The sequence below is a fragment of the Salarias fasciatus genome, chromosome 3 (genome assembly GCF_902148845.1).
Source record: "Salarias fasciatus chromosome 3, fSalaFa1.1, whole genome shotgun sequence".
NCBI lineage: Eukaryota > Metazoa > Chordata > Actinopteri > Blenniiformes > Blenniidae > Salarias > Salarias fasciatus.
Window position 1 is genome coordinate 22197176 of NC_043747.1, and position 25492 is coordinate 22222667.

The window sequence follows — 25492 nt, forward strand, 5'->3', positions numbered from 1 at the left end:
AGCTTATCTCTGTAAAGTCCATCCACTACGTTCTTCAGTGCATCCATATTTATCTAATGTTTGAGTGTCTCTGATAGTACAGCGTCTGTACCTGCACGATGTAAACCAAAGCAGATGCCTGTAAAAATGACAACCGCGACCCACAATGCATTGTGAAATGGCGCACCCGTTTGAGCCCTGTTATCTTTTCAGGTTTCATTAGACCAGTTATTCACTTTAGGATCGTCTGGATCAGTATCGTCTTTCAAGTATCATTGATTTTATTGATAACACCGTCCAGTTTGACATGATAGAATCATAAAATGAACTTCGGGTTGAGAAAAGTTTCTTTTCGAAAGCAAATGTACAAATCAACAAACAGAAACATGGCAACGTGTCTCAAATCCACCTACAAACTAGTAATTATGCTGTTAACATATTAAAAATGCCAAACACTCACTACAAACCAGTTTTAGAGATTTCCCGTCCTCCCCAATTGCTTGGAATGCATGAAATGAGAATATATCAGCAATAAGCACCAAACATCTTTATTCAGTCAAGAAAGACAGTGTCAGGATGTGGCCTTGTCTGCCGCCTCTGCCTTGGCTCTCTCCACTTTGCCCTTTTCTCCTTGATAGAAGTCTGACTCCACCCAGCCGGGGTTGTGGGACAGCTTGACGTGGACGTCCCCGTTGGTCTCTGTGACCATGTGGGTCCTCTGCTTCACGCCTTTGGAGTACCACCTGGGCACCGGAGGACGGACACCCTGCCCAGGTTTTACCAGCACGTCACCATCCCCACACGGGGAGGCAACACTCTGGACTGTGTGTACACCAACATTCAAAGTGCATACAGAGCTCTCCCCTCAACAATATCTTGGCCTCTCCGACCACATCTCCATCCTGCTGGCAGCATCATACCATCCTCTCTTACGACAGCTGCAGTGCGCATGAAGAAGGAGAGTTTTGCATTTTCACTTGAAAACTTTGCCATGGAACCAGGGCCTGATTGCAGTCAATCAGTTAAAGAAGTCAGTTAAAAAGTAATCATGAACTCAATACATTTTCTAACTAATATTTTTGTAATTTGGTTTATCTCCTGCTGTCAGCCTCAGTCCGGGGGTCCTGGTGCCTCGGTGGAGGGTCTCTGTTACAGACACAGGTGCACAGGACCAAACAGGTTCCAGATCCAGGTGCCTGGATCAGGATGACTGTCCAGCAGGGGGCAGCATTCAGGTAGCACCACTTTACATTAAATCCTCTGATACTGTTGCTTTTCATCAGGTTTACACAGACACGAATTCAACAGCGGTCAACCAGATATGTTTTCTTCAAGTGTGTGTGAGTGTGTGTGTGTGCATATGTATAAGGATATCACAAAGCACTCTGTCCTACATCCAAACATGATCGCCGTGTTTTATCTTCCTCTTCTGCCCTCAGGTCAAAGGGCACCAGGGGTCGGTTTCCTGCCCTGACCGGAGGTTGTGTCTGCACAGTGATGTCTTCCCTCTTTCAGGAGACATTAACCCTTTCTCCTCTCCTAACACAAGGTAAATATGACTTCTTACAAGCGCCCCATTGATGTCAAACTAGCAGATTTACTGACTGATCTGTGAAAGTTTCTCTGGTTTTCTTCCCAGAGGTGCCGTCATGTTACCATGACAGCAGGTTAAATACCGTGCACTAGATCAAGAGCAGAACGTAATCTTAGCAGTTTTCCCACTTCGACGCGGGTATGGAGGTCTGTCTTGGGGCCACGCCGCTGGAACAAAGGTTATAAGGGTTACTTTGATTTGATTTGATTTGATTTATTTATTTCATTCATTTAAATAAAACAAAAAGTGAATGCAACATACTTGCATCTGCATACTTCAGCACAGATATGAATGAAAAGGTACAGAAAGAAGCAAAAGCTTATAATATCTGCCCCTTGGTTACTTGTCTCACAGCAGATTGTTTTGTTCTTCAGACACACGAAGCAGAAAACCTCCCTGCATCGAGCACAAGCCAAGAATTTGCACCAGGCTTTGTTGTGTCCCAGCAGGAAGCCACAGGAGGGACAGGCCCGGATGGAGGGGCAGCCGGTGACCCCCTTCACGTCTAGGAAGGTCATGTCTGGACAGTTCATCAGAATCTTTAAGGACTTATTGAAGCAGTCTTTGTTGTCACAGCGGTCTGTACGCGGCGACGGGCCTCGCCACTCTCTCAGGCACTGCCAGCAGAAGAAGAACGGCTTTCCACGGTCATTGGTGCACACCGTGCACTGAACACAGAGGTTGGTGAAATCACTCCTCATCGCTGTGGATTGGCAGCCAGGACACTGAAGAAGGAAAGGAAACGTGTCAGCAGATCTGGGGTAAAATATTTGATTATTTCTGTCTTACGTTGGTGTAATTATAAGATAGAAATAATAACATTTGAGTGAATGTGGAAGGAGAAGAGATACTCACTGATTTGATGCCGAAGAAGTCCTTGGCGTTATCGAATATTTTGTTTTCAAAGTAGTCCATTTCTTCAGGGGTCAGAAGAGCCATTCGACAGACCTCCTCATAGGACCACCGAGCATCACAACCAGGCATCCCACAAACAAAGAATCTCTCACCCTTTAAAGGTCAAAGAAGAAAAGAAAATCATCCATCAAAGGGCAACAAAAAGAAGGACTAAACCTTTATTAGTGAGACTAATCCTTACTGAACTATTTTTCACCTCTGTCTTCTTTTAATGTATACTTTCTTTCAATTTTCCCCTTGCATTCTATTTTAATGCAGCTTATTTTACTTTTTAACAGCTTTTTATTTTAACTTACGGTTTGTATTTTTTAAATTAATTGGGCTCTTATATAGGACAAGTGCATGAACAAGGTGAAGTTATCACGTGGACAAATAAAAGGTTAAAGTGGATGAGTGGATTAATAAAGGATTTAAGGTGGACTAGTGGATTAATAAAGAGTTGAAGGTGGACTGGTGGTTAATAAATTGTTTAAGGTGGGGGGGGGGGGGGGGGGGGGGGGGGGGGGGGGGCACCTGAACCTTGGACAGACCTGGTCCAGCTGCCGGCGGCACCAGTTGGTAAGAGACGTCGGGGTGACGGCGTGACCACAAGACATCAGAGCTCTGGGAGACTGAAAGTTGTCCAACTCAACTGTGAATGATGAAGGGATGTCAGAGAAAAACAGTTCAGAGTATCAGACTGACACAGAGTGGACACCATGAAGTCTTCTCCCCACTGAGGACTCACAGTCAAGTTGATCTTCTTCATCCACGATGGTCAGAGTCGGATCGTTCGGGTCGTAGCGCTTCTCCTCCGGTGTGGATTCTCTCTGATCGGCCTCCTGCTCCTCCACACATTCTCTCTCTTTACTGCTTTCCTCCTGCCTGCTCTCACTGGATCCCATCGTCTGAGTCTCCTCTCTCTCTAAACACCCTCTCACCTTCACATCGGAGTGGTGTTTAACAGAAGTCACATGTTTTACCAGTCTCAACAGTTGAAATCCCAGAAACTGCCAATCGCTTGTCTTCTCTTGAGCACATGACCAGCTGGGTTTTCCCCTAAAATCTAACAAAACAGAAAGTAAAACCTTATCAACCCATTTAAACAGCTCTCTGCACACCAAATAGTGACAAACAGCAGCAGCAGCAGAAAGATGGAGAACCTGCTCAGACTTGAACACCTAATGAGAGAGTCACCTGCAGAAATGGGATTTCAGGTGAAAGTCCAGGGACCCAGAGGAGAGAAGAAGATCCTTGACCTGTGTGAGACCGAGGAGCAGTTAGAGAAGATGACAGTTCTGCTTCTGAAGAAGAAAATCAGCCAACAACTCAGCATCAGTAAGTCTTTATTTAGTAACCAGTTAACTGACTCCACTGCTAGTTAAAGCAGGGCCTGCTGCTGTAACCAAACAGTAGTTTTAGTCTCCAGTAGTCCAGTGTGAGTGGGAAGCAGCAAAGTTAAACCACTATTGATTTATTTTTTTCTGTATCAGTGGTCAGTTTTCAAAGTGAAATTAAGTTCTTGTATTTACATATTTTAAAACTGAGAATGACCTTCAGCGGAGAGGTGGACTGGAAAACCAGCTTGTTTCTGTAACATTGTTACGGCTGCTGCCTTTGCGTGTCATGGGTTTGATCCTGTTTGTCTCCCCCAGGTGTCCAGTTGTGGTGTTTTTCCTTCCTTTCCCAGCCTTCAGCCAAGACCTCACCTGTCCTGCCAGCAATCATCCTGGACACCTGTCGCCAATCAACCCATCAGCCGATCATCCAATCAACCTCCAGTCCGGCCCATATATATAAAGCTTTGCACCCCCTGTGTGGGGGTCGGTCTGTGTGTGTGAGAGGGAGAGATCACTCAATCATGTTGGAGAGCATTTTTGACACTTTGAAGTTTTTCTTGTTTTTGCCCTCCTTAATCAAACTACCGTATTGTTTGATTGCCTATTTTTGTTAACACCTACCTGTCCCCACCTAGTGTGTTTTGTAGTCAACCCCATTTCTCTGTATTGTCTTCTTCCCTGGAGAAGGGCTCCAGGTAAGACACCCCGGGGTCTACATCCAGCACGTAGGTGACTTGCTGTCTATACACACTAGGTAAGCGTGGGCGGCTGCCACGAATCTTCTGTAGCAGGTAGGTAAGGTTAAGGCTTAGCTAGTTAGTTAGGGCTGGTCACTGGTTAAGATAGTTAGGGTCACAGGGTCGAGGTGCAGGGGAAGTTTAGGGTTTTTGGGTTTAGTGGCACCGCCCACAGGGCCCTTCTCCTAACGTCCTCCTGCCCTCCATTAGCTCTCCCCATTTTTGTTTCTGCCAGCCTTTTAACGCCTGCTGGCTGCGTTCTGGCATCTGTGTTAAAATTTGTAAAGATTGTGTCGTTGCTTCTGTTTATATCTTTTGTTACATAAACTGCCTTTTCCTTTGGAAAAGGGCACACTAACTCTCTTGTACTGCACCGTGTTTCGTCCGCACACCACCTGTAGCCTGGTTTACATCAGCCCAATAGGCCTGCGCATAAGCGTTGCGTCCCCCCCCCCGCGCTCCTAGCTTGGCCATTTATAACATCTTAAAGGGGGGGACGTAAAAAACATGAGGACTCTTGTAGGAGACTTAAGAAGAAAGATGCTGAGCTCCAGACAAGTAGACCTGGAGGAGGTGAAAACAGAAGGGATGGAAAAAGGTCACATCTGTAACAGAGGTGAAGTAAAGATTTTGTTTTGTAAAGGTCTGATTTTAACAGTGATGCCTGATCTTTGCATTTGGATCTGGAAATGAACAACATATGTTTGTTTAAAGAAGCTCAGCCACTCAGACCCCGTCACCCGCTGATCAACCAGGGAGTCACATGTTATCTGAGCAGCATCCTGCAGGTTCTCTTCATGACCCCTGAGATCCACCACAGGTATGAAGAGCTGTCTTCTCTGTGCTGCGTTTCTCTCTATACACTTTTTAAGAAGTTTAAAAATATACATTCAGTATCATGTAGATGTGCTGCTGGGTTTACTGATGAGAGTGAATCAACACTGCCACCTAGTGTACAGATACTGCCACAATACATAAAATCTTGAGGTGCAAATACAATGAAATGGAAAAAACAAAAGCCTTCTGTTTCACAGCCCAGAATTAAAATGTTAAATGACAAAGTATTGATAATCAATACCAATGGGCAGTCACTTCAGAGAATCTGAAATTGGAGTTCTGTGATGAACAGAAGCTTTCTCCTCTATAAAGGTTGGATCCATAAAACACCTCAGATCAGCAGCTGGAAGTCATCTTCACAAACCTCAAAGAAGGATCATGTGGAACAGAAAACATCACTGAGAGTCTGGGCTTTAAGGACGGTATGTCGACCACTTAGCAGCACAAAGAAACACCAAAGAGAAACATCAGTGGGAGTCATCCTGACGTGCTCTGTTATCGTGTGCAGTTTATCAACAGCGAGACGCTGCTGAATGTCTGGAGAGGATTTTAATGAAGTCAGTCCTGAGGCCTCGCAGGTGAGCAGCTCTGAACTGCAGCGGCTGCCTCCAGGAGGGTCAGTGTGCGTGTTTTGCAGAAGACCAGTTTCAGTGAGTTTTTCCTCAGGACAGAACACACTGGAGACGACATGGTGTACTGCAGAGAATGCAGCCAGAAGACAGAGGGGAGCAGTGCGAGTTCTCCAGCATCAGCTGTACAGGACTGATAAAACTTCCTGTTTGTTATTGAAATGTTGTTTGTACCACTGACTTCATGTAATGAATCCTGCCTGTTTGTTGGGCTTGTCTTTGTTCGGTAGGAACATGTGATGGTGGAGTTTCCTCAAATCATGACTCTTCTCCTCAAGAGGTTTCACTTTGACTTCAACACTGTGTCAGACGTGAAGTCAAACTGCTGTGTGGAAGTGCCGTTTGAAATCCAGATGATGGCAAGCAGAGGACTCCTGTAAAACATTTCCATTTAAAAAAGAAGGTATTTTCATTGGTCTTCCTCTGTGTCATGTTAGAATAAGAGCTACACCCTGTACGGGATGGTGAATCACATGGGCAGTCTCGGAGGTGGACACTACACCGCCACCGTCTGGAGCAGGGAGGACAACACCTGGTACCACTGTGACGACACTCAAGTGACAGAGATCAATTTTCAAACCGTTCTGTGCAAGCAGTTATGAAACAAAAACATATTTTGATTATATGGATCTTTCTTTTGCTGCTGGTTGCAGGTGGAGAAACAGTTTGGAAGCAATGAGACTTACAGGTATGTTCTCACAAAGTCTTTGAAGTGGAATTCAAACTATATGGTGCGAGAGGATATTTAAAGGAATACTCCGAAAATTTTTGACCCACGCCCTTTCCCGATCATTGACAAAGTTAGACAAGCTCAAATACCTTTTTTGTGTCTCTTCGTCCAGTGACTGGATCCCAGCTGTTAGCATCGTAGTTATCTTAGCTCAATTGCTGGAAGTCAATGAGGAACAGAGCCAGACTGACGAAAGTGGACAAAATACTCCTTCCAGTGGTCCAGGGGACGGCGTTGTAGCACGTGAAGTAAATGCGAATGGTTATAAAACATTTTAAAAGACGCGTTATCCTTTCAATCCGTTAAAATAGCGTTTTGATACACACAGACCTGCGCATGCGCAGTGCTCTGGAAGGATATACCGGAGCACAGAAGTAGAAGCCATAGACTCGGCCGCCATGCGCCGGTATATTCTTCCACGGCGTACTATGCGTGTGCAGATCTGTGTATCAAAACGCTATTTTAACGGATTGAAAAGACAACACGTCTTTTAAAATGTTTTATATAAAATGTTTATAGGATTTTGTCCACTTTGATCAGTCTGGCTCTGTTCCTCATTGACTTCCAGCAATTGAGCTAAGCTAACTACAATGCTAACAGCTGGGAACAAGCCACTGGATGAAGAGACAAAAAAGGTATTTATGAGCTTGTCTAACTTTGTCAATGATAGGGATAGGGCGTGGGTCGAAAATCTTCAGAGTATTCCTCTAATTAAAAACACTGCGATCACCGTTTGGTGCCAGACGTTTTTTCTTTACTCTGCCAGGACTTCAGTGATTTTAAAATATTATGAACAGATCTGAACTACAGCAGTCATTTTACCAGTAGTAAATACTTGAATGTGGACACATGTTCGGTGTTGTACCACTAGAAATATAACTGTTATCCAACATTGAGTAAAAATTAAACCACAAGACTTGACCTCCACTGGGGGGCACCAGAGAGCTGCAGGAAAAAATATTCTTTTTCGTTTATGGCTTCTAAATTCAAGAAGAATTCAAGATGAAATGCATCAAGTAGAGGATAATATATATATGAATTTATAAAAACACATATTTTAAAGCAAGTTATACTGAAGTGGAATAAATCGAGGCCCTGGTTCCATTTTGTGTTTTTCAGAAGTTTTTCATGTACACAGCAACATTTGTCTGTTTTCACAGAAATGGCTGAAACAGTGAAATCAATGAAGTCGAACATGTGAGGCCTCGAGTCGGGACTGTTGGTTGTTTCTGTAATGAACATTTAAAATAGTTTCTAAATGGCAAAGTGTGACGTGTGTCATGTTTGAGTGCTGGCTCAGCTGTTCATGATCAAAGATAAAGTAGAGTTTGGATTAAACTACAAAACTCTAAAGGTGCATAATGCAACTTTTAATCCATCTGTCTTTGTTGAGCAGCTCCAGTTCTGCATATCTGCTCATGTACAGAGGTGAGTTGACAGAAACATGAAGGAAATCATTCCAGACAGAAGTGATGGAGAGAGTCTGAATGTGCTTCTCATCTCTTTGAAGCTTCAGAGAGTCAGATCGAGGAGTTCATCGAAGAGGAGGACAAACCCAATCCCCACAAGCAAAGATTTAGGAGGAATCTGGTCTTCATCATTGTGTATGGCAGTATAATTTACTTGTGGTACTTATTATCTTGTGTTTACTTCACAGAGTGAAGTGAAAGAACTGCTCAGAAACATGATCATTTCAGCTTTTGAAGCAGAATCTGAGGAGACGAGAGATTTCATGTAATTGCGGGATTGTCTTTAATGTTAAGTTCATCACTGACAGCTCTGCTCTATTGAAATACTGTACATTTTTTTTAGATGTGGCAAAGTAATTTTTAGGAACAATGCAGTGGACATAAGATGCCTCCTTCTCAGTAAAAACAATCAAGCGAGAGATAATGCCTCCTGTATCACCCATCAGCGTGCTGACGAGGACCAGGGGGCGGGCCCACATTACATTGGTTTTACAGTCGCTGCATTGGCTCCCTGTCCGCTTCAGGATCGATTTAAAAGTTCTCTTATTAGTTTTTAAATGTCTTAACGACCTTGCGCCTTCTTATTTAGCTGACCTGTTTTTACCTTATCAATCTTGGCGGGCCCTGAGGTTCTCTGGCAGCGGCTTACTGTGTGTTCCAAAAGCCAGAACCAAGACCCATGGCAAGGCGGCTTTTAGCCATTACGACCCCCGCCTGTGGAACAACCTGCTGGAGAATCTCAGGACCACAGAGACTGTTGATGTTTTTAAAGGGAGGTTAAAAACACACCTTTTTCATCTGGCTTTTAATTGATCTTTATAGTTGACCTTTGATAGCTCTTATTTCCATCATTTTCTTATTTTCTATGTATCTATTCTGTTTATTTGTTCTATTTTATTATGTACTTATAACTTATTTTACTTTTTACTTTACAATGTTATCTTTTCTATTAACTTTGTATCATATCTTCTTAAGTTTGTAGCTGTTTAACTCCAGTGTTTCCTGACGGGGGTCCTTCACACTGGGAGTTGGTTCCGGTTCTCTGCTGGGGTCACTGTGCTCCCGGCTGGCCTGGGGGGCTCCACACCTCGGTGTGCGGGTTCCCTTGGTCTGACGGGGTAGGGGTCGGGTGCTGGGGCTCTGAACTATTTTGTTGAGTAAAAAATTCTTTAAAGGGATACTTCAACATTTTGGCAAATTGGCCCATTTAGCACAATTCCTTAGTCATTTCGAACAGCATACTTACTGTTTTTTGTGAGGGCGAGCTGTTGTTTGTTCAGAGGTGAGTCGGGGAAGGTTTTCGGGATGGACATAATGGAAGTGGATGGTATTTTTGTTCCCCCTCATCAAACTCATCAAATACACAATCCAACAACCCCAAAACACTTTGGTGGACATGTTATAATCCCCACATTCACTACGCTGTGGAACACCAACAAATAATATTGTAGCGTTACGACACTGAAGCAAATACTGGGAACTACTTTTTCTTTTGAAATCACTACGCCCAGATGCCATGTTTAGTAAGTAGTTCCGTCTTAGCAATCTTCGCATAAACAACTCAATCTGGTAATTTTGCATTAATATTTCACAGCTTAGTGAATGTGCGGATTATAACGTGTCCACCAAAGTGTTTTGGGGTTGTTGAATTGTGTATTTGATGAGTTTGACGAGGGGGAACAAAAATACCATCCACTTCCATTGTGTCCGTCCTGAAAACCTTCCCTGACTCATCTCTGAATAAACAACAGCTCGCCCTCACTAAAAAAAGTAAGTATGCTGTTCGAAATGACTAAGGAATTGCACTAAATGGGCCAATTTGCCAAAATGTTGAAGTATCGCTTTAAGTATCGCCTGTTTCGACATAAGTCTCCCGTTGTATTGTTGTACTGCACGCTTTGTCGGAGTAAGGAAACATGTGCTAAAAGTTTAGTTCCGCCTGAAAAAGATAAGATTTGGGGTTTATTGTTGTTGCTTTTTAATAAAATGATGTGGAAATTGCCTTTTTTAATTTAAACTTTGCTTGGAGGGAATATTCAAATAAAAATTGAGCTTGGAGGGAATATTTTTCACCGGACATTTTGACCAGCGGTGTTAAAATATGTTGGACTTCGGCAGATTTTACCGGTCAAAGTCCGGTAATTACCGGATAACGGAAACCCAGATCTGAGGTAAGCGGGGCGGCTGCTGCGTAGCTAACTCACCTCTGCCTGGGCGAGTGCGCGTGCTCTCTGGCTGTGCGCACATGTTGATTGACAGCATGACAAAGCGGAAGCTTGAAATCTATTGGCTGAAGCTGACCGGCGCTTTTTCGAATAACACGGGGGTCTATGAGACGAAGGCAGGGCTCATAAATACATTTTTATTTTGCTTTATGCTAATATTATAGTATCGAACCAGACTAACACATTTAAGCTCTGTTAAGAAATGATACATACATTGTAAACAAATGGAAACTCCGGACACGAGCTTTAAGTTAGTTTCGTTTGCTGATGATATAACTATTTCTTGCACTGGGAATGATATCCAGGCATTAGAGCAGGAAATGAATACAGAATTGAATAAAATTAAAATGTGGTCAGATAGAAACAAATTGTTATTAAACTTGGGGAAAACCAAGTTAATGGTGTTACATGGGAACAAATGATGTTGAAATTAAGTTGGATGATAAAATTACTGAAATAGTAAATGAAATAAAACTCTTAGGAGTATTAATAGATGATAAAATTAACTGGAAATCACATATAAGCCATGTTCAGAGAAAAGTTTCATGAAGTATTTCAGTAATAAGGCAAAACATGACTTAAATAAAATTCATTGCGTATCCTGTATTGTTCATTAGTTTTGCCATATTTTACTTTAGTGCAGAAGTATGGGGAAATACCTATAAAATAGCATTACACCCTCTTATCATCTTACAGAAGAAAGCAATAAGAATAATACATGGTGTCAGTTACAGAGAACATACATACTTTTTGCAAATTCTAAATTATTAAAATTTAAAGATATTAACGAGTTTAAGTGAGGAGGGGTGGAAGATAATAAGTTTTACTTCATCCCACTCCCTTTCCAGTGAATATAAATTTGTTTTGTTATTGTATTGTGTTATATTGGATTGTAATGATTTTTTGTTTCCTGCTGAGCACTTCGAATGAAATTCTGCTCCAAACAAAACAAACAAACACAGCACTGTTTTGTTTTAATATATTTCATAATGTTGATTTCAAGGTTTTTTTTTCCTTTTTAACTGTTAAAATCCAATAAATAGGAAGAAAAAAACAAGTTCAGTCATGCCATCAAGGAGCTTTGAACAGGAAAAGTTTGATACCTTCATCAGTTTCATCTATTGTTTATAAAGCAAAATACTGATCACATCTTCTAATATTTAAAAATATTTCAAAACTGCTGATCATAACATCAAGACAAACTTTCCATTACATATAGTGAATAACAGCTCTGTACATCAGAATGTAAAAACATATGATCAATTTTATTCAAACACCAAGTTTGATGTTACAAAAAAAATCTGGTTTTAGCTGAATCACTCCGCTGCCTCCGAGAGGCGAGGAGGAAAATAACCCAGGACCCCTCTCACCCTGGTCACCACATGTTGAGTCTGTTACCGTCAGGCAGGCGGTACAGGTCCATTACTGCAAGAACAAATCGGTTCAGGGACAGTTTCTATCCGACAGCAGTTAGGATCCTGAACAAAGGCTAAATGGAAGGATAATGCACTCAAACGATGGCAGTTTGTCTGCACCTGCACTGATGTTATTTTATTTGCATTGTATGCATCTTATTTATTTATATATTTATATGGATCTTTTTTATCTACTTCATTTTTTACGTTACTTATTTATGTCTGTCTTTGCACTGACTGAAGGGCTTCGCAATTTCGTTGTACTTGTTACAATGACAAATAAAGTTCTATTCTATTCTGTTCTAAAGAAGATAAATGGTTTTAGCAAATATAACAAAATGTACAATATTGTTTAAGCATCATTATCTACAGAAACTCTTCTTGGAATCACTTCTCCACAAATTTAATATACAGTTTCCCTGTCAACCATTTGGAAATAATATACTAACATATTCATTAATGATCTAAAATCCACTACGAACAGAGTTAGTTCTAAGTTAATGTGTGAGCTTCATTCTCAGTGGTTGAGACTTAACGGCTCTGTTTCACTTTTAAAATACATTTATTTGATATTTTATCTTCAGTTCAAAGGGATAATTGATCAGGTCAAAGAAGTATAGATCAGAGTGTTTCCCTCTTTTCCACCTTCCTCAGTATAGACATTGTGGAGACTCTCCATAAATCTGGATGCAGTTATTTGTCGGTGGTGGTGATGAAGTCTCCTCCGTTGCTCAGTTATCATGAGTGGTTTCTGCTTTGACTTCTGAATAAACTGTTTCTTCAGCGGCTGCTGGAGCTGTCCTCCCTACAAACAAATGTAGGATTCATATCATTCTTTAACTTAAAAACAACGGTTCCATAAAATTTCTGAACATTTCCTGAATTTTACTGAAACAATAAATATCAATGGAAAAAATGCAGGCGTCTCATCTCTCTCTTTTTGAGATGATCCTGTTGAAAATATACATACAGAAGCAGACATGGATGTAGACGTCACGTACCTTTCTTTCCTTTTGCGTTACATTTATTGGGCTTTACTTGAGCATAGGTCACTTCATCATCTGAAATTCAGGAAACAAAGCAAAAGGAAGGATGTCAAACTCTGCAGGTGAACACATACCAACATTTCCACCTTTGTTTTCTAATTTGCTGTTGAACTATTATTAGACGTTTTGGTTCCAGCTTCGGAGAACAGCAGCAGCTCGGTTATTTTTTTAAGTTCCACTGGAGGCTGAACATGCAGCGAACAACCCTGCTCACTCTGTACAGCAGCTGTCTGATGCTCTTTACCGGTTGGTTTAATATGGAGAACAAATGTATGTTTGACAGATCAAAAGACAGATCATCTTAGTTTTGTTCTAATCAAACCTTGAGATGATGTGGTCTTCACATCAGCATAAACAGTGCTCTCTTCTGGTTCCTTCTTCTTCTTCACTGTGAGAATGAAATAAAATTCACTCATTCTAGTAGATGTATTTGTGCCATGGCAAAATATATTTTAATCTGCATCCAATACGCACCATTTTTGACCTTTTTAAGCTTAATTGAAGAATATGTCACATTATCAGATTCACCTGAAACAGTTTTATATTTTGAGGTTTCTGACTGTTCCAAACACTGACATTTAACTGATTATCTTTATATGCAGGGATTGCTTCACAGCGATGAACATCACTGAGTGGACAGCAACATTGTTGGAAAATAGTTTGTATTAAAGCTGACCTTGGAACGGAGAAGCGTATGTGTTGCATTGATCTTCCAGCTGGTTGCTGCTGTGGTCTGTAGTTTGACTCTGCTGCGAACTTTGACACCTGTTAACCCTCAAAATATTTTAAGAGAGCGCATTTAACAAGGAGCACAATTTTAGTTTGTTCTAAAGAAAGAAGGAAGCATCATACCAACCTGTTGAAGCATGAGTCTGTGAAAAAAACATTTCAGATTCATTTTTCAAAAATCTCAATTGTTTCATCTCTAATTTGACACATGATCCTGAATCAGAATATATCTTTTGATTTGGTGAAATGTAAGAAATAGAGGTCTGACCTGTTGTCTTTCTGCAGCAGCACAACAGCAGCAGCAGAAAAATAAGCAGCAAAAGTCCACAAATCAACCCAATAGTCCACATCGGAAAACCCTTTTGCCTGGATACAACTGTAGGGATCAATGGGTTTTGAAAAAAACAATATATTATCACTAGTACCAATAATCATAATTACTACAGTCATAGTAACAACAACAACAACAAAAACAAGAAATGAGCCGATGACTTACACTGAACAGCCATCCAGCTTTGTGCTGATTCTCTTCCATTGTACTGACACTTGTAGAAACCTTCATCTGATTCTGACACTGCAGAGATCTTCATCTCTCCTCGTGTCTCATTTTCAATGAGTTTGTTATTTTTGTAGAAAAACACATCAGAGGGAATATTTCCAGTCTTCATGACACAGAGGAGAGTTACAGACTCTCCCACAGGTACAGGATACACAGGGCTCACCAGGATAACGCCATCAGCTGGAAAACAAAGTTCAGTTCATTCATTAGAAGATGAGATGATGAGGATGGAAAATACACACTGATAAGTTGGTGTTTTTCATCCATCTGTCCATCTTCTGTAGCACTCCATCATACTGAATGTTCCAGGCTGCTGGAGTTAAATCTCAGCAGACTCTGGGTGAGTCGGGTGACCACCTGCTAATGAGTCCAATGGGGGACAAAGGGGTATGATTCTGAGGGACAATGTGGGACTCCGCCCAGCGTGGCGGCGCCCCTACCCAGCGGGCAGACTTACTCACTTACTGATACCGGTATACAAAGTTCCAGCAGATCCCACTTTACATGCTGTATTAATGTTAATTCTTGTTGCCCTGTTCCCCGAACAGATGGAGTTGCTGCTGTCTGATCACAACAGGCCTCCCTTGTTAATGAGTCCTGAGCTTTCATTGTGTTCTGCTTTTCCCAGGTTCTTTGACCGATTGACTCCAAATCACTTGTGAATCGCATTGCTGCAGTGTCGGATTCAGACACGTCATTTTGTTTTAGCTTTTGATATTTTCAATCATTTGTTTTCATATTTTTAGGAAAAATACAGTAGTTTAGCTCAGTAACTCCCAGGTTATTTGATGTACTGAATCCAAATCACTTGCGAATCACATTACTACACAGTCTGGTTCAGACACACCTCTTTGTTTGCTCTGGTATTAATTTTTATTAATATTTTTATGAAAAAAGAGTTTTTTTCTTAATAGCTTGCAGGTTACTTTACCTATTTACTCCAAATCACCTGTGAATCCCATTACTGTAGTGTCTTTTTCAAACACAACTCGTTGTTTTAGCTTTAAATATTGCAACAATTTTATTTTAATTTTAATTAATTTAATTAATTTTATTTGTAAGAGAGATAAAGTATTGTAGCTCAATATCTCCCAGTTCATTTGACCGATTGGCTGAAAATCAGCATTAGCACAGCTTTCCTTCATTTACTTTGTTGTTCAGTTTGGTTTTAATCAACAATATTCATGTGTTTTCTATTATAAGGTGAGAGTGATCCGCGGCACTTAACGTTAGTTTTGCAATCCTCTCATTTTCGCTTTTACCGTAACGCGTAAAATATGTGCGCACCGCTAAACAAGGTCGGCTCACTTTGCTGTGTTTGTCAGAGCGCCGGCTGGCTTGACCGCAGTTGTTCACTGAGTTGTTCACTGGCTGTGTATGGCGAGTGCGGTGAGCAAGCTTTTTTTTAGAGCAAGCGTTGATTATGCCAGACATGGTCTCAATTTGCAGGGCCGCGTGAAATGTGCTTGAAAAGCTATACGCGCACGCACTACGCGGGACGGGTGGTCACCCTATGGGTGAGGGCAGAGGACACGCTGGACAGTTCAACATTTCATCACAGGACAGAAAATCAAACACATTCACATCACACCAGCTGTGGTTTTCATTCACCTTTTCTTTAAAATTACACTTTGAGCTGCAGTTCAGGGATCAGCCTCAAAACTCTCAACAAGCAGAGAAAAAGACAACTCACAGTGTGTGGAGATATTGACTGCATTGCTGAACTCTGTTCCAGACTCACACCAGTACACAGCTTTTCTTGGAGCCTCATTCTTAATATATGTTGATCCATTGATTGTAGCTGGAGGAAGAAAGCTCAACAGCGAGTCGTCAGTCAGAAAGCGGATCAGCCTCCACTGGGAAGAGCTTCCTTCACATGTCAGTGAGAGAGATTCAGAGGTGAAGTGTTGGACTCTGTCAGGATTCACTGTGAGAGACGCTGATGGATGAACACCTGGACAAAACATCAAGGCTCAGTGAAGGATGGCATTCTATTGTGGCTGCTGGAAGACAACAGTTCAAGAGTTCCAGAAAGACAAACTGACCTGAAGACCAGACGAATGTGGGACGACTGTGTTGTGTGTAAATCGGCGGATCCCCTCGTCCAGCTGAACATGCATATCCTGCTGTGTGTGTCTGTCCATGAACTGTGAAGGAATTGTTTGCTGTCCACTGCTGGTACCAGGTAGAGGCTCATAGGTGTAGGAATCCTGAGAGTTTGGAACAGCTTTGAACCAGTAGAAGCTCCACCCTGCTGACGGAGGCTCAGTGTGACAGATCAGAGTGACTGAAGCTCCAGGAATCAACCATGATGGAGACACAGAGAGGACGAGCTTTGGTCCTGGAGGAGAGAGAGTATTTTTACAAATCAAAAGGTAAAACATGTTGGCCTGGATTCATTCATCCTTTGAGTTAAAACAAAAAACAAAAACGACTTCAGCTGTCTAAATGTTTTCTCATCTAATAATAATAAGTTTTATTTATAACACACTTTACATTTGAAATCAAATCTCAAAGTGCTACAATGGGCACAGGGTTAAAAACAACAATACATTACATTACAGCATTCTGTAGAAGCAACTTTAGCGTTGGCATGTCTTTCTAAAAATGAAGGTCTTCAGTCCTTTTTTAAAAGCTTCCACCGTCTGAGGGGCCCTAAGGTGGTCTGGGAGAGCGTTCTCCACACGGGGAGCTGCAGCTTCAAAGGCCCTGTCACCCATGGTTTTGAGCCGTGTCCTGGGCTGAACCAGACGGTGCAGATGGCCTGACCGGGTCTGGGCAGAGGTGTGTGGTGTGAACAGTTCAGTGAGGTATGTGGGGGCCACACCGTGCAGACAGTGGTGGGGGTGCAGGAGGATCTTGTGCTCTATACGGGCCTGAATGGGAAGCCAGTGCAAAGTGTGAAGGATGGAGTGATGTGCTCATGTTTCCACACCCTCATCAGGACTCTGGCAGCGCTGTTCTGTACATACTGGAGCTTTTGGAGGCTCCTGCCAGAGATCCAGAAGAGGAGTGTGTTACAGTAGTCCAGCCTGGAGGAGACAAAGGCGTGGACAAGCTTCTCTGCAGCAGGGAGGGAGAGGGAGGAACACAGTCTGGAAATGTTACGGAGGTGGAAGAAGGAGGTTTTGCAAATGGAGACGACACGATTTTCATAAGAGAGGTGGGGGTAAAACTTGACCCCAAGGTTTGTAACAGAGGGAGAGAGGGAATGGTGTGACCAAAGAATGAAAAAGGTGAGAGGAGAGGAGCAGAGTTGATGAGGAGTACCAGTTTGAATGGCTTCTGTTTTTGAGCCATGAAGCTGCAGGAAGTTTTGACTCATCCACGCCCCTATTTCCTCCAGGCAGGAGCTAATGGGGGAGACAAAGGGGGCAGGAGAGCTGTTGGATGAAATTTTGATGTAGAGTTGTGTGTCGTCAACATAGCAATGGAAGTTAATTCCATGCTTGCTGACGACACGACCAAGGGGAAGCATGTATATGGGAAAGAGGGAAGGACCGAGTACGGAGCCCTGGGGGACCCCACAAGTGACAGTGTGAGGCCTGGATTTTGCCTCCCCCGGAACCACGTACTCGGTCCTATCGGTGAGGAAGGAGTGAAACCAGTGAAGGACAGGACCAGTGAGACCGATGTAATGCTGGAGACGGTGAAGGAGGATGTCGTGGTCAACTGTATCAAACCTGTTTATCTCTCTCTCTCTCTCTCTCTCTCTCTCTCTCTCTCTCTCTCTCTCACTCACTCACTCACTCACTCACACACACACGTTGAGTATGGCTATTCTTGTGGGGACCTTCCATTGACTCCCATTCATGTCTGACCCCTAACCCAGACCACAACAAAGCCTAACCCGAAAGAATTGTTTTTGCACTTTTACTTTTTTCAGTAACAACAACATGGTCAAGAAAACACTGTTTCCCCTCATGGAGACCCAAAAAATGTCCCCACGAATGACATCGTGTCAGGTTCAGAAAAACGCACGCACGCACACACGCACACACACACACACACACACACACACACACACACACACACACACACACACACACACACCACAACACACACACACACACACCACACACACACACACACACACACACACACACATAAATCTGATGAGACATACTGCTTAATACTGTCAGTGTGACGGTGTTGCTCCAATCTGTTGACTGTGCTCCTCTCAGCTTGTTTCCTTTACATCTGTATTCTCCCTGGTGCTGTGAAGAAAGAGCCTCCATCCTGTATTGGCTGACATTTGCTGGTTTGAGTAAACTGCTGGTTTCCCAACTCATACTCCCATCCTGTGTTTCCTCCATCGATGGCACATCTGAGAGCGATGGTCTCTCATTGGTAGAGCTGTGGTCTGTCGTGTTGCAGAGTCAGGGTTGCCTTGTTTGGGACTGTCCATGTTAGAAAGCACAAAACAGGAGGAAAACTCAGGACAGGTGGATCAGACAACAACTACAAGGATTTTATAATAACTTAGTGTATTTGAATCTGCACTTCAGAAAATCCTCCTCACTTATCTTAGTGACACTGATGGATCACTGTACTCTGTGTAGTAAAGTGGATCTCCTCTTCCTCCTCTTCCTCCTCTTCCTCCTCTGCACCAGTAACGTCCCTCCTGTGAGACTTCAGACTGACTCTGATACTCATCAGTATCATGTGTGTTCAGGAGGGAGTTTTTGGAGTCTCTGTACCAGAAGTATTTCCATCCAGCTGGTTGATTCACTGAGCAGGTCAGCGTCACTCTGCTGCCTTCAGACATGTTGAATTTATTGGTTCCCAGTTGAGCTTTTGGTTGAGCTGTTGAGAACAGTCACAGAATAAACATGTCAACAGTATAAAGTCTGGTGGAGATGTGACTGAGCCAGTGTTTCAGACAGACTGGAGCTGCTGATAATAGTGTCAGTAAACATGTCCTGAACTGAAAGATGAATTACAGTCTGTTGTAAACAAATAAATAAACATTCTGTCAATCTGTTTGGATCTAATTTTGAGAAGTTACAAAAACTATGATTCATGTCTTTACACTGTTATTTGGATTCACTTGACCCCAAACATGTCAAAGCTCTCATGTAGGTGTAAATTTTAAGAACTATGAAAATTTTAAAACTATTATCTGTTTAAAGACGATCGGTTGTCAGTTAGTTCTTGGAAGAAAAAAAAAAAGTACGACTCATGTACAGTTTAAAGACTGGCAGCCCAACGACATAATATTAGTTACATTATGTTGTACTTTATTATCTTATTGTCTGAATATCAATCTAACAAACACAAGTAAAAACCAACAAGCATCACTTACGTAACACTGACACTGTGAAGGCTTCACTCAATGTGGTTGAAGAATAAATGTCATCTTTGCGTGTGGCCATACAGTCGTACTCTCCATTAATGGACTGCGAAGCAGTGACTTTTAAGACCTTTTCGTTCTTCCGTTGAAGATATTGTGAGTTTCTCCTCCAGGAATACCTCCAGTCAATCGTCTCTCCTCTCTGGACCTCACATGTCAGAGTGATCTCCTCACCCTGGAATATCTGAGACCAGCTGGGTTGTCGTGTTATGACAGGCTTGTTGGTGACTGTTTTCACCAGATATGAGGAAACAAAGACAAACACACACATTAGTTTCATCAAGGTTCATTGCTGATCAAGAAAAAATTAGTAATAATTAAAATGTTGAACTCACAAGTTATCCAAATGTTGGCTTCATCACTCATGTCAGAGAGATAACCTGATGTTTCTCTCTCTCCTCTGCACCGGTAAATTCCTCCTTTAGATACCTCGACTTTGTTGTTCTCAACATTTGTCTCCCAGGTGTTTGATGTTGATCTGTAAAACTCATATTTCCATCCATCAGAGTCTCTCACAGAGCAGGAAAGACTCACTGAGCCTCCGACTGAGATGGTTTTGGTGCCTGATGTCAGTGTAGCCCTGGGTTTCTCTGTGGATGGAAAAACAAGACGCACCTGTAAATAACTCTCTGAAAACTTTGTGTTTCTTCATTTTATGTTGATTTAATCAGATGATGAATTTTTTACTCTGGGCTCACACTGGATGCCCGTGCGTGTCCGGTCTGACTCCACAGCTCTGTCACTCACACTGCCTCGGTGTGTCTGCTGTCAGCTGATGGAGGTTGCCAGATCTGTCCCAAATCTAATGTTAAAACCGCCCAACAATCGAAAGCAGCCCAAACCTCCATCTCTGTAGCGAATGCATGTTAAAACTGTAAAAACTGGATTGCCTCGATTCCAAGGAATTGTTTGTCTGTCTCCTTGATGGTTCTGCTTGTTGGTTCCGCTGTGTGCGTGACGACGTGCCATGTGTGGAGCGTAACGCTGGGCTCTCGCCGGGCTCACAGTAGCCTCAGTGCAACAGCAGAATTTTCCTGACTTCGGAGCCCTGCCGTGTCAATGGAAACACAAGCAAGTCGGGTACCAGAAGGAAAGTAGATACATGTCCCTAAATATGTGATTTCAAAATAAAATCTATGTCGTCTTTTTGCCTCAACATTGTTTTCTTTTTTTTTTTTTTTATTCTTCTGGTAGAATACATAACATAATACATACATACATACATAATGTAATTTGGTTTTGAGCTTTCCAACATGGCGTCAAGGACGAAGTACAGTCCTCCAGAGTTCGGCTGTAACTCACATGAAAAGATGACGCTACTTGCAACACTTGTAAAGTTTTCATGACATGGACATTTTTTTCTTCTGTTCAGGATTAGGATATAAAAGAGTTAATGCAAACACCTGTTTGTATTATTTCACTTCTCACTCAATGAGAATCGATAAGAGAATCGTATCGATAAGCAGTATCAATAATGGAATCGGAATCGCTAAATCGCTAACAATTTCCATCCCGACTCCAAATTCACTTATGCTGCACAGGGCTGGAAAAAACATTACACTGACAATAAAATAAAATAAAGTAAAATAAAATAAAATAAAATAAAAACAAAGAAAAAAGCATTAAATAGACAAGAGATTCAGAACAGTTTGAAGTTTTCTCTCCAATTTTGTTTCTTCGAGCCAAATGATCATCCTAATCCTCGTTCTATGATTAATCATGATACAAAAATTAAATATTTGACAGCCCTAAATTACGTTATCATGATTAACACTTTTGAAACTGACAGCCAACCGGTTACATTTTATTATCTCATTGTCTGAATATCAATCTAACAAACACAAGAAAAACCAACAAGCATCACTTACGTAACACTGACACTGTGAAGGCTTCACTCCATGTGGTTGAAGAGTAGATGTCATCTTTGTGTGTGGCCATACATTTATACTCTTCATTGAAGGACTGAGAAGCAGTGACTTTTAAGACCTTTTCATTCTTCTGTTGAAGTGGTACTGAATTTCTCCTCCAGTAATACCTCCAGTCAGTCTTCTCTCCTCCCTGGACCTCACATGTCAGAGTGATCTCCTCACCCTGGAATATCTGAGACCAGCTGGGTTGTCGTGTTATGACAGGCTTGTTGGTGACTGTTTCCACCAGATATGAGGAAACAAAGACAAACACACACATTAGTTTCATCAGGATTTCTGTGCTGATCAAGAAAAATGTAGTAATAATTAAAATACTGAACTCACAAGTTATCTGAATGTTGACTTCATCACTCATGTCAGAGACATAACCTGATGTTTCTCTCTCTCCTCTGCACCGGTAAATTCCTCCTTTAGATACCTTGACTTTGTTGTCCTCAACATTTGTCTCCCAGGTGTTTGATGTTTCTCTGTAAAACTCATATTTCCATCCATCAGAGTCTCTCACAGAGCAGGAAAGACTCACTGAGCCTCCGACTGAGATGGTTTTGGTGCCTGATGTCAGTGTAGCCCTGGGTTTCTCTGTGGATGGAAAAACAAGATGCACCTGTAAAGAACTCTGAAAACTTTGTGTTTCTTCATTTTATGTTGATTTAATTCTTAAACAACTTTCCAGCTTATTAAATTTATTATAATATACAGACATCTATTAACATACATCTATGTTAACAGAAATGAAATTTGACTGGCGTCTCGTCTCACATTATCACAGCAACATTTGAATAGTTTAGATTAATGTAGCATTTCCTGTTTGTAATTTATTCTGTCAAGCGTCCATTTATTTCATTAATCATATATTCAGTTTTCTAATAAATAATTGAACATACATCTTAAAGTTCCATGAGAGGGGATCGAAATGATTTGACATATTCAAACACTTTTCTTTCAGTAATGCAATAGTTTCTTTGCCTCGTAATTAGTTATTTTTAAAGTATTGCAACTCAGTGAACTTTTGTTGAAGAAGTATATCAAACCAATTCCTTTTGAAGAGTAACTTGTACAACACTGGGTTGAACACAGACTCTTTCACTTTAAGTCAGTGAGAATATTTGTTCAATAAAATGAATTAAATCCAATCTTAAAGAGCATCCAGACACATCGAGAAGCAGGAACAGAAATATGACAGACATATGCAATTAGTAAAATATGTTTTTGGAGCTGATAAAGACAAAGAAAAACCCTATTGTGATGTTTCTGTTCAAGGTCCAGAACTAAAAACGTAAAACAGTTTTAACACCAAAAACAATCACACACTTTTTCAGTCATTTGTCTTATTAATTCATTATTTTCCTGGCTGCTTGTTCTTTTCAGGGTCAGGGGTCTGGAGCCAATCCCAGAATCATGTGGGTGAAGGCAGAGTCCACCCTGGACACTTCATCAGTCTGTCACAGGGCCAGAACACACACACACACACACACACACACACACACACACACACACACACACACACACACACACACACACACACACACACACAGTCTTGTATTTCTATCCTTGTGGGGACCGTCCATTGACTCCCATTCATGTCTAGCCCCTAACCCTGACCCTTACCCTAACCCTAACCCACACCACAACAAAGCCTAACCCTAAAGAAATGTTTTTGCACTTTTACTTTTTTCAGTAACAACAACATGGTCAAGAAAACACTGTTTCTCCTACTTAGGACCGGAAAAAGGTCCCCACAAGGCACGTCGTTTCACGTTTTGCTATCCTTGTGGGGACATTTGGCCCCAACAAGGATAGAAATACGAGAACACTTTGTACATAGGTTGTGCCCCCCCCCCCCCCCCCCCCCCCCCCCCGCCCTTCCGTTCTCCCTCTCTTTATCTTTCTCTCTTTCTGTCCCTGCTCTCTGAGCATTTCCGTCCCGGTCCTGTCCGGTAGCCATGCCGGATGCCAGCTTTAAATAAAGGCAGCAGCAGGAGGAGACTCAGTCTCATCCTGCTGCTAATATTAAAATCTGTTCGGATAGTAAAAGGCTACAATCATACAATATTGCACGCCCCAGCTACCGAACAGGACAAGGGTGAAAAAAAAAAAAAAAAAAAAAAAAAAAAAAAAAAAAAGAAATACGAGAACACACACACACACACACACACACACACACACACACACACACACACACACACACACACACACACACACACTGATGGGCACTTTAGGGTCACCAATTCACCTCACATGCATGTTTTTGACCAGAGCACTCAGAGGGAGCCCAGGTACACCCAGGGAGAACATGCAAATTCTACACGGAAAGGCCCCAAGGCCAAGTCAGTATTTGAACCCAGGACCTCCTTGCTGTGAGGTAACAGTACTAATCACTGCAGCACCATGCAGTATGCAGGAGAAAATATTAGTCAGGGATCAAGTTTGACAGTACTGACACCACAGGATCAGTACAGCTTATACTGTGTGTCAGAATGATGATAAAGTGAAGAACAAAGTTCTGTTTTCCTGCTGTTGGTCATGTTGATCAAATGTTCAGGACTCACCTGCTGCAGTAAAAGAGACAGTTTCACTTTTCTCTGTTTCAGATGAACCCTTTTGACGACCAACACAATCATATTCACCACCATCATTTGAGGAAGTTATGTTGAATCTGTAGTACTTAGTTGTTTGGTAACCAGGAGAGTATTGTTGTTGATCTTTGTTGAAACTGTATTCCCAGCCTGCCTCTGCTCCTTCAATGTCACATGTCAGAGTAACAACCTCTCCAATGAAAAGCGTCGACCAGACAGGGTCAATCTTCAGCACAGCACCTGGAAACAAATAGAAAACAAAGCACACAGGCAGCGCTGGAGTCCTCATACAAAACCCACACATGCACAGGGACAACATGCAAACTCCACATGGAAAGGCTCCCTGGACTGGACAGTTTTCACTGTGAGGTGGAGCACCAGCCAACATGCATCCAGTCAAAACACACTGACTCCTGTAGAAGTAGCTGATACAACAATCACATTTTTAAAGATTCTTCTGTTTCAGTCGTTCATGTAAAAAACAACGGCAGTGAAATAAATGTCAATAACCTAAATAAAAGGCAGCAGTAACAAAGAAAGAGGAGAGTGTAAATGAATCACCTGCAGCACAGCCTCTGCAGAGCAGGACACAAAACACTGAAATAAAGATGAAACATGAAGACATTAGAGCTTCAGTGACTTTGACTGGTTGGTGTGTAACATTAACTTGAATCCCAATAATGAGAAAATCCAACAAGTGAAAGAAACTCAGCTCTTCTCACTGAAACCCGACTGTGTGTGAAATACTCACAGAAAAACCACAGATGAGAGAATAACCTGCCTCCCATTCTGACATGCAGCCTTTATCACAGGAAGTCTTTGTGTGAAGAAGAAAAGTTCAGCATTAGAGAGAAAAGAAGAACTGTCAGTAAACTGTGAGTGACGCTTCATAGAAATGCTGCATTTTAATATAAGTTCTTCTTTTTGCTCATCTTGTTTTGTTATCTCAGCTCAGCAGCCTGACAGGTTGAACACAGCGTTGAAAATGTGTGAAAAGATTTTATCATGACTTTTACTCAGTAAAAGAATGATCTGAAATCAAGTCCATCTGACTGAGGCGTCCTCAGTCCTAAAACTCGATCAATTATTGGATGTTATTTACACCTGAAGTCTGTTCTGGTGATAGAATTTTAATGGATTAAAATGTGGATTAACTTCAGGAAAATGTTCGATCAAGAAATCAACAAACATGAGATTACTGGAAGTGATCCAAAGTCTTTTTAAGAACAAAGTCACATCAACTTTCATAATAACTATAACAACAAACAAACAAACAAACAAAATAACATTTTGATGGCTTCCTGTTGTAACTTCAAAAGGAGGACATCGAGTATTTGTATTTCAGTAGATATTTTTCAGGAATCTGTTCTGATGTATTTACTTTTCCAATGACTTTTTGACTTTTTCATCCTACATTTGAACATCAGTGTCTTTCTTCACCTGATGATTTGA

General features: G+C 41.7%; 3 protein-coding genes and 2 long non-coding RNA genes across 12 annotated transcripts; 1 reads left to right on the top strand and 4 right to left on the bottom strand.

The window, feature by feature from the left end:
* Positions 1–64: 64 nt before the first annotated feature.
* Positions 65–3408, bottom strand: LOC115385968 (uncharacterized). Its single transcript, XM_030088098.1, has 5 exons — positions 3216–3408; positions 3019–3119; positions 2429–2581; positions 1917–2298; positions 65–1765 (listed from the first exon to the last, which is right to left on the bottom strand). The coding sequence occupies exons 1-5, from the start codon at positions 3370–3372 to the stop codon at positions 1686–1688; spliced, it is 873 nt and encodes a 290-aa protein (XP_029943958.1). The 5' UTR covers positions 3373–3408; the 3' UTR covers positions 65–1685.
* On the bottom strand, positions 1674–24139 carry LOC115385987 (uncharacterized). The gene is made up of 5 exons (XR_003931229.1): positions 24014–24139; positions 21789–22043; positions 21331–21680; positions 12511–12522; positions 1674–1684 (listed from the first exon to the last, which is right to left on the bottom strand). It is a non-coding gene; the product is annotated as an uncharacterized LOC115385987 (long non-coding RNA).
* Positions 3610–9464, top strand: LOC115385976 (probable ubiquitin carboxyl-terminal hydrolase 5). 6 transcript variants are annotated; one of them, XM_030088113.1, is made up of 12 exons: positions 3610–3805; positions 4123–5160; positions 5259–5364; positions 5694–5803; positions 5890–5959; positions 6048–6135; positions 6241–6369; positions 6448–6545; positions 6664–6698; positions 7901–7937; positions 8137–8168; positions 8251–9464. In XM_030088113.1, the coding sequence occupies exons 5-12, from the start codon at positions 5934–5936 to the stop codon at positions 8400–8402; spliced, it is 597 nt and encodes a 198-aa protein (XP_029943973.1). In that variant the 5' UTR covers positions 3610–3805; positions 4123–5160; positions 5259–5364; positions 5694–5803; positions 5890–5933; the 3' UTR covers positions 8403–9464. The 6 variants fall into 6 exon arrangements, with proteins under 6 accessions (XP_029943973.1, XP_029943972.1, XP_029943974.1 ...); XM_030088112.1 differs by having other exon boundaries at positions 5262–5364; XM_030088114.1 differs by having other exon boundaries at positions 4123–5364; positions 6053–6135.
* LOC115385974 (uncharacterized) lies at positions 11520–16345 on the bottom strand. Of its 3 annotated transcripts, XM_030088108.1 has the most exons (10): positions 16229–16345; positions 15877–16137; positions 14121–14363; positions 13893–14000; positions 13752–13767; positions 13572–13669; positions 13370–13423; positions 13218–13283; positions 12851–12910; positions 11520–12654 (listed from the first exon to the last, which is right to left on the bottom strand). In XM_030088108.1, the coding sequence occupies exons 3-10, from the start codon at positions 14290–14292 to the stop codon at positions 12581–12583; spliced, it is 648 nt and encodes a 215-aa protein (XP_029943968.1). In that variant the 5' UTR covers positions 14293–14363; positions 15877–16137; positions 16229–16345; the 3' UTR covers positions 11520–12580. The 3 variants fall into 3 exon arrangements, with proteins under 3 accessions (XP_029943968.1, XP_029943970.1, XP_029943969.1); XM_030088110.1 differs by lacking the exon at positions 13370–13423 and having other exon boundaries at positions 13572–13660; XM_030088109.1 differs by lacking the exon at positions 13370–13423.
* LOC115385996 (uncharacterized) lies at positions 18745–20123 on the bottom strand. The gene is made up of 3 exons (XR_003931238.1): positions 19872–20123; positions 19489–19764; positions 18745–18989 (listed from the first exon to the last, which is right to left on the bottom strand). It is a non-coding gene; the product is annotated as an uncharacterized LOC115385996 (long non-coding RNA).
* Positions 24140–25492: the final 1353 nt, after the last annotated feature.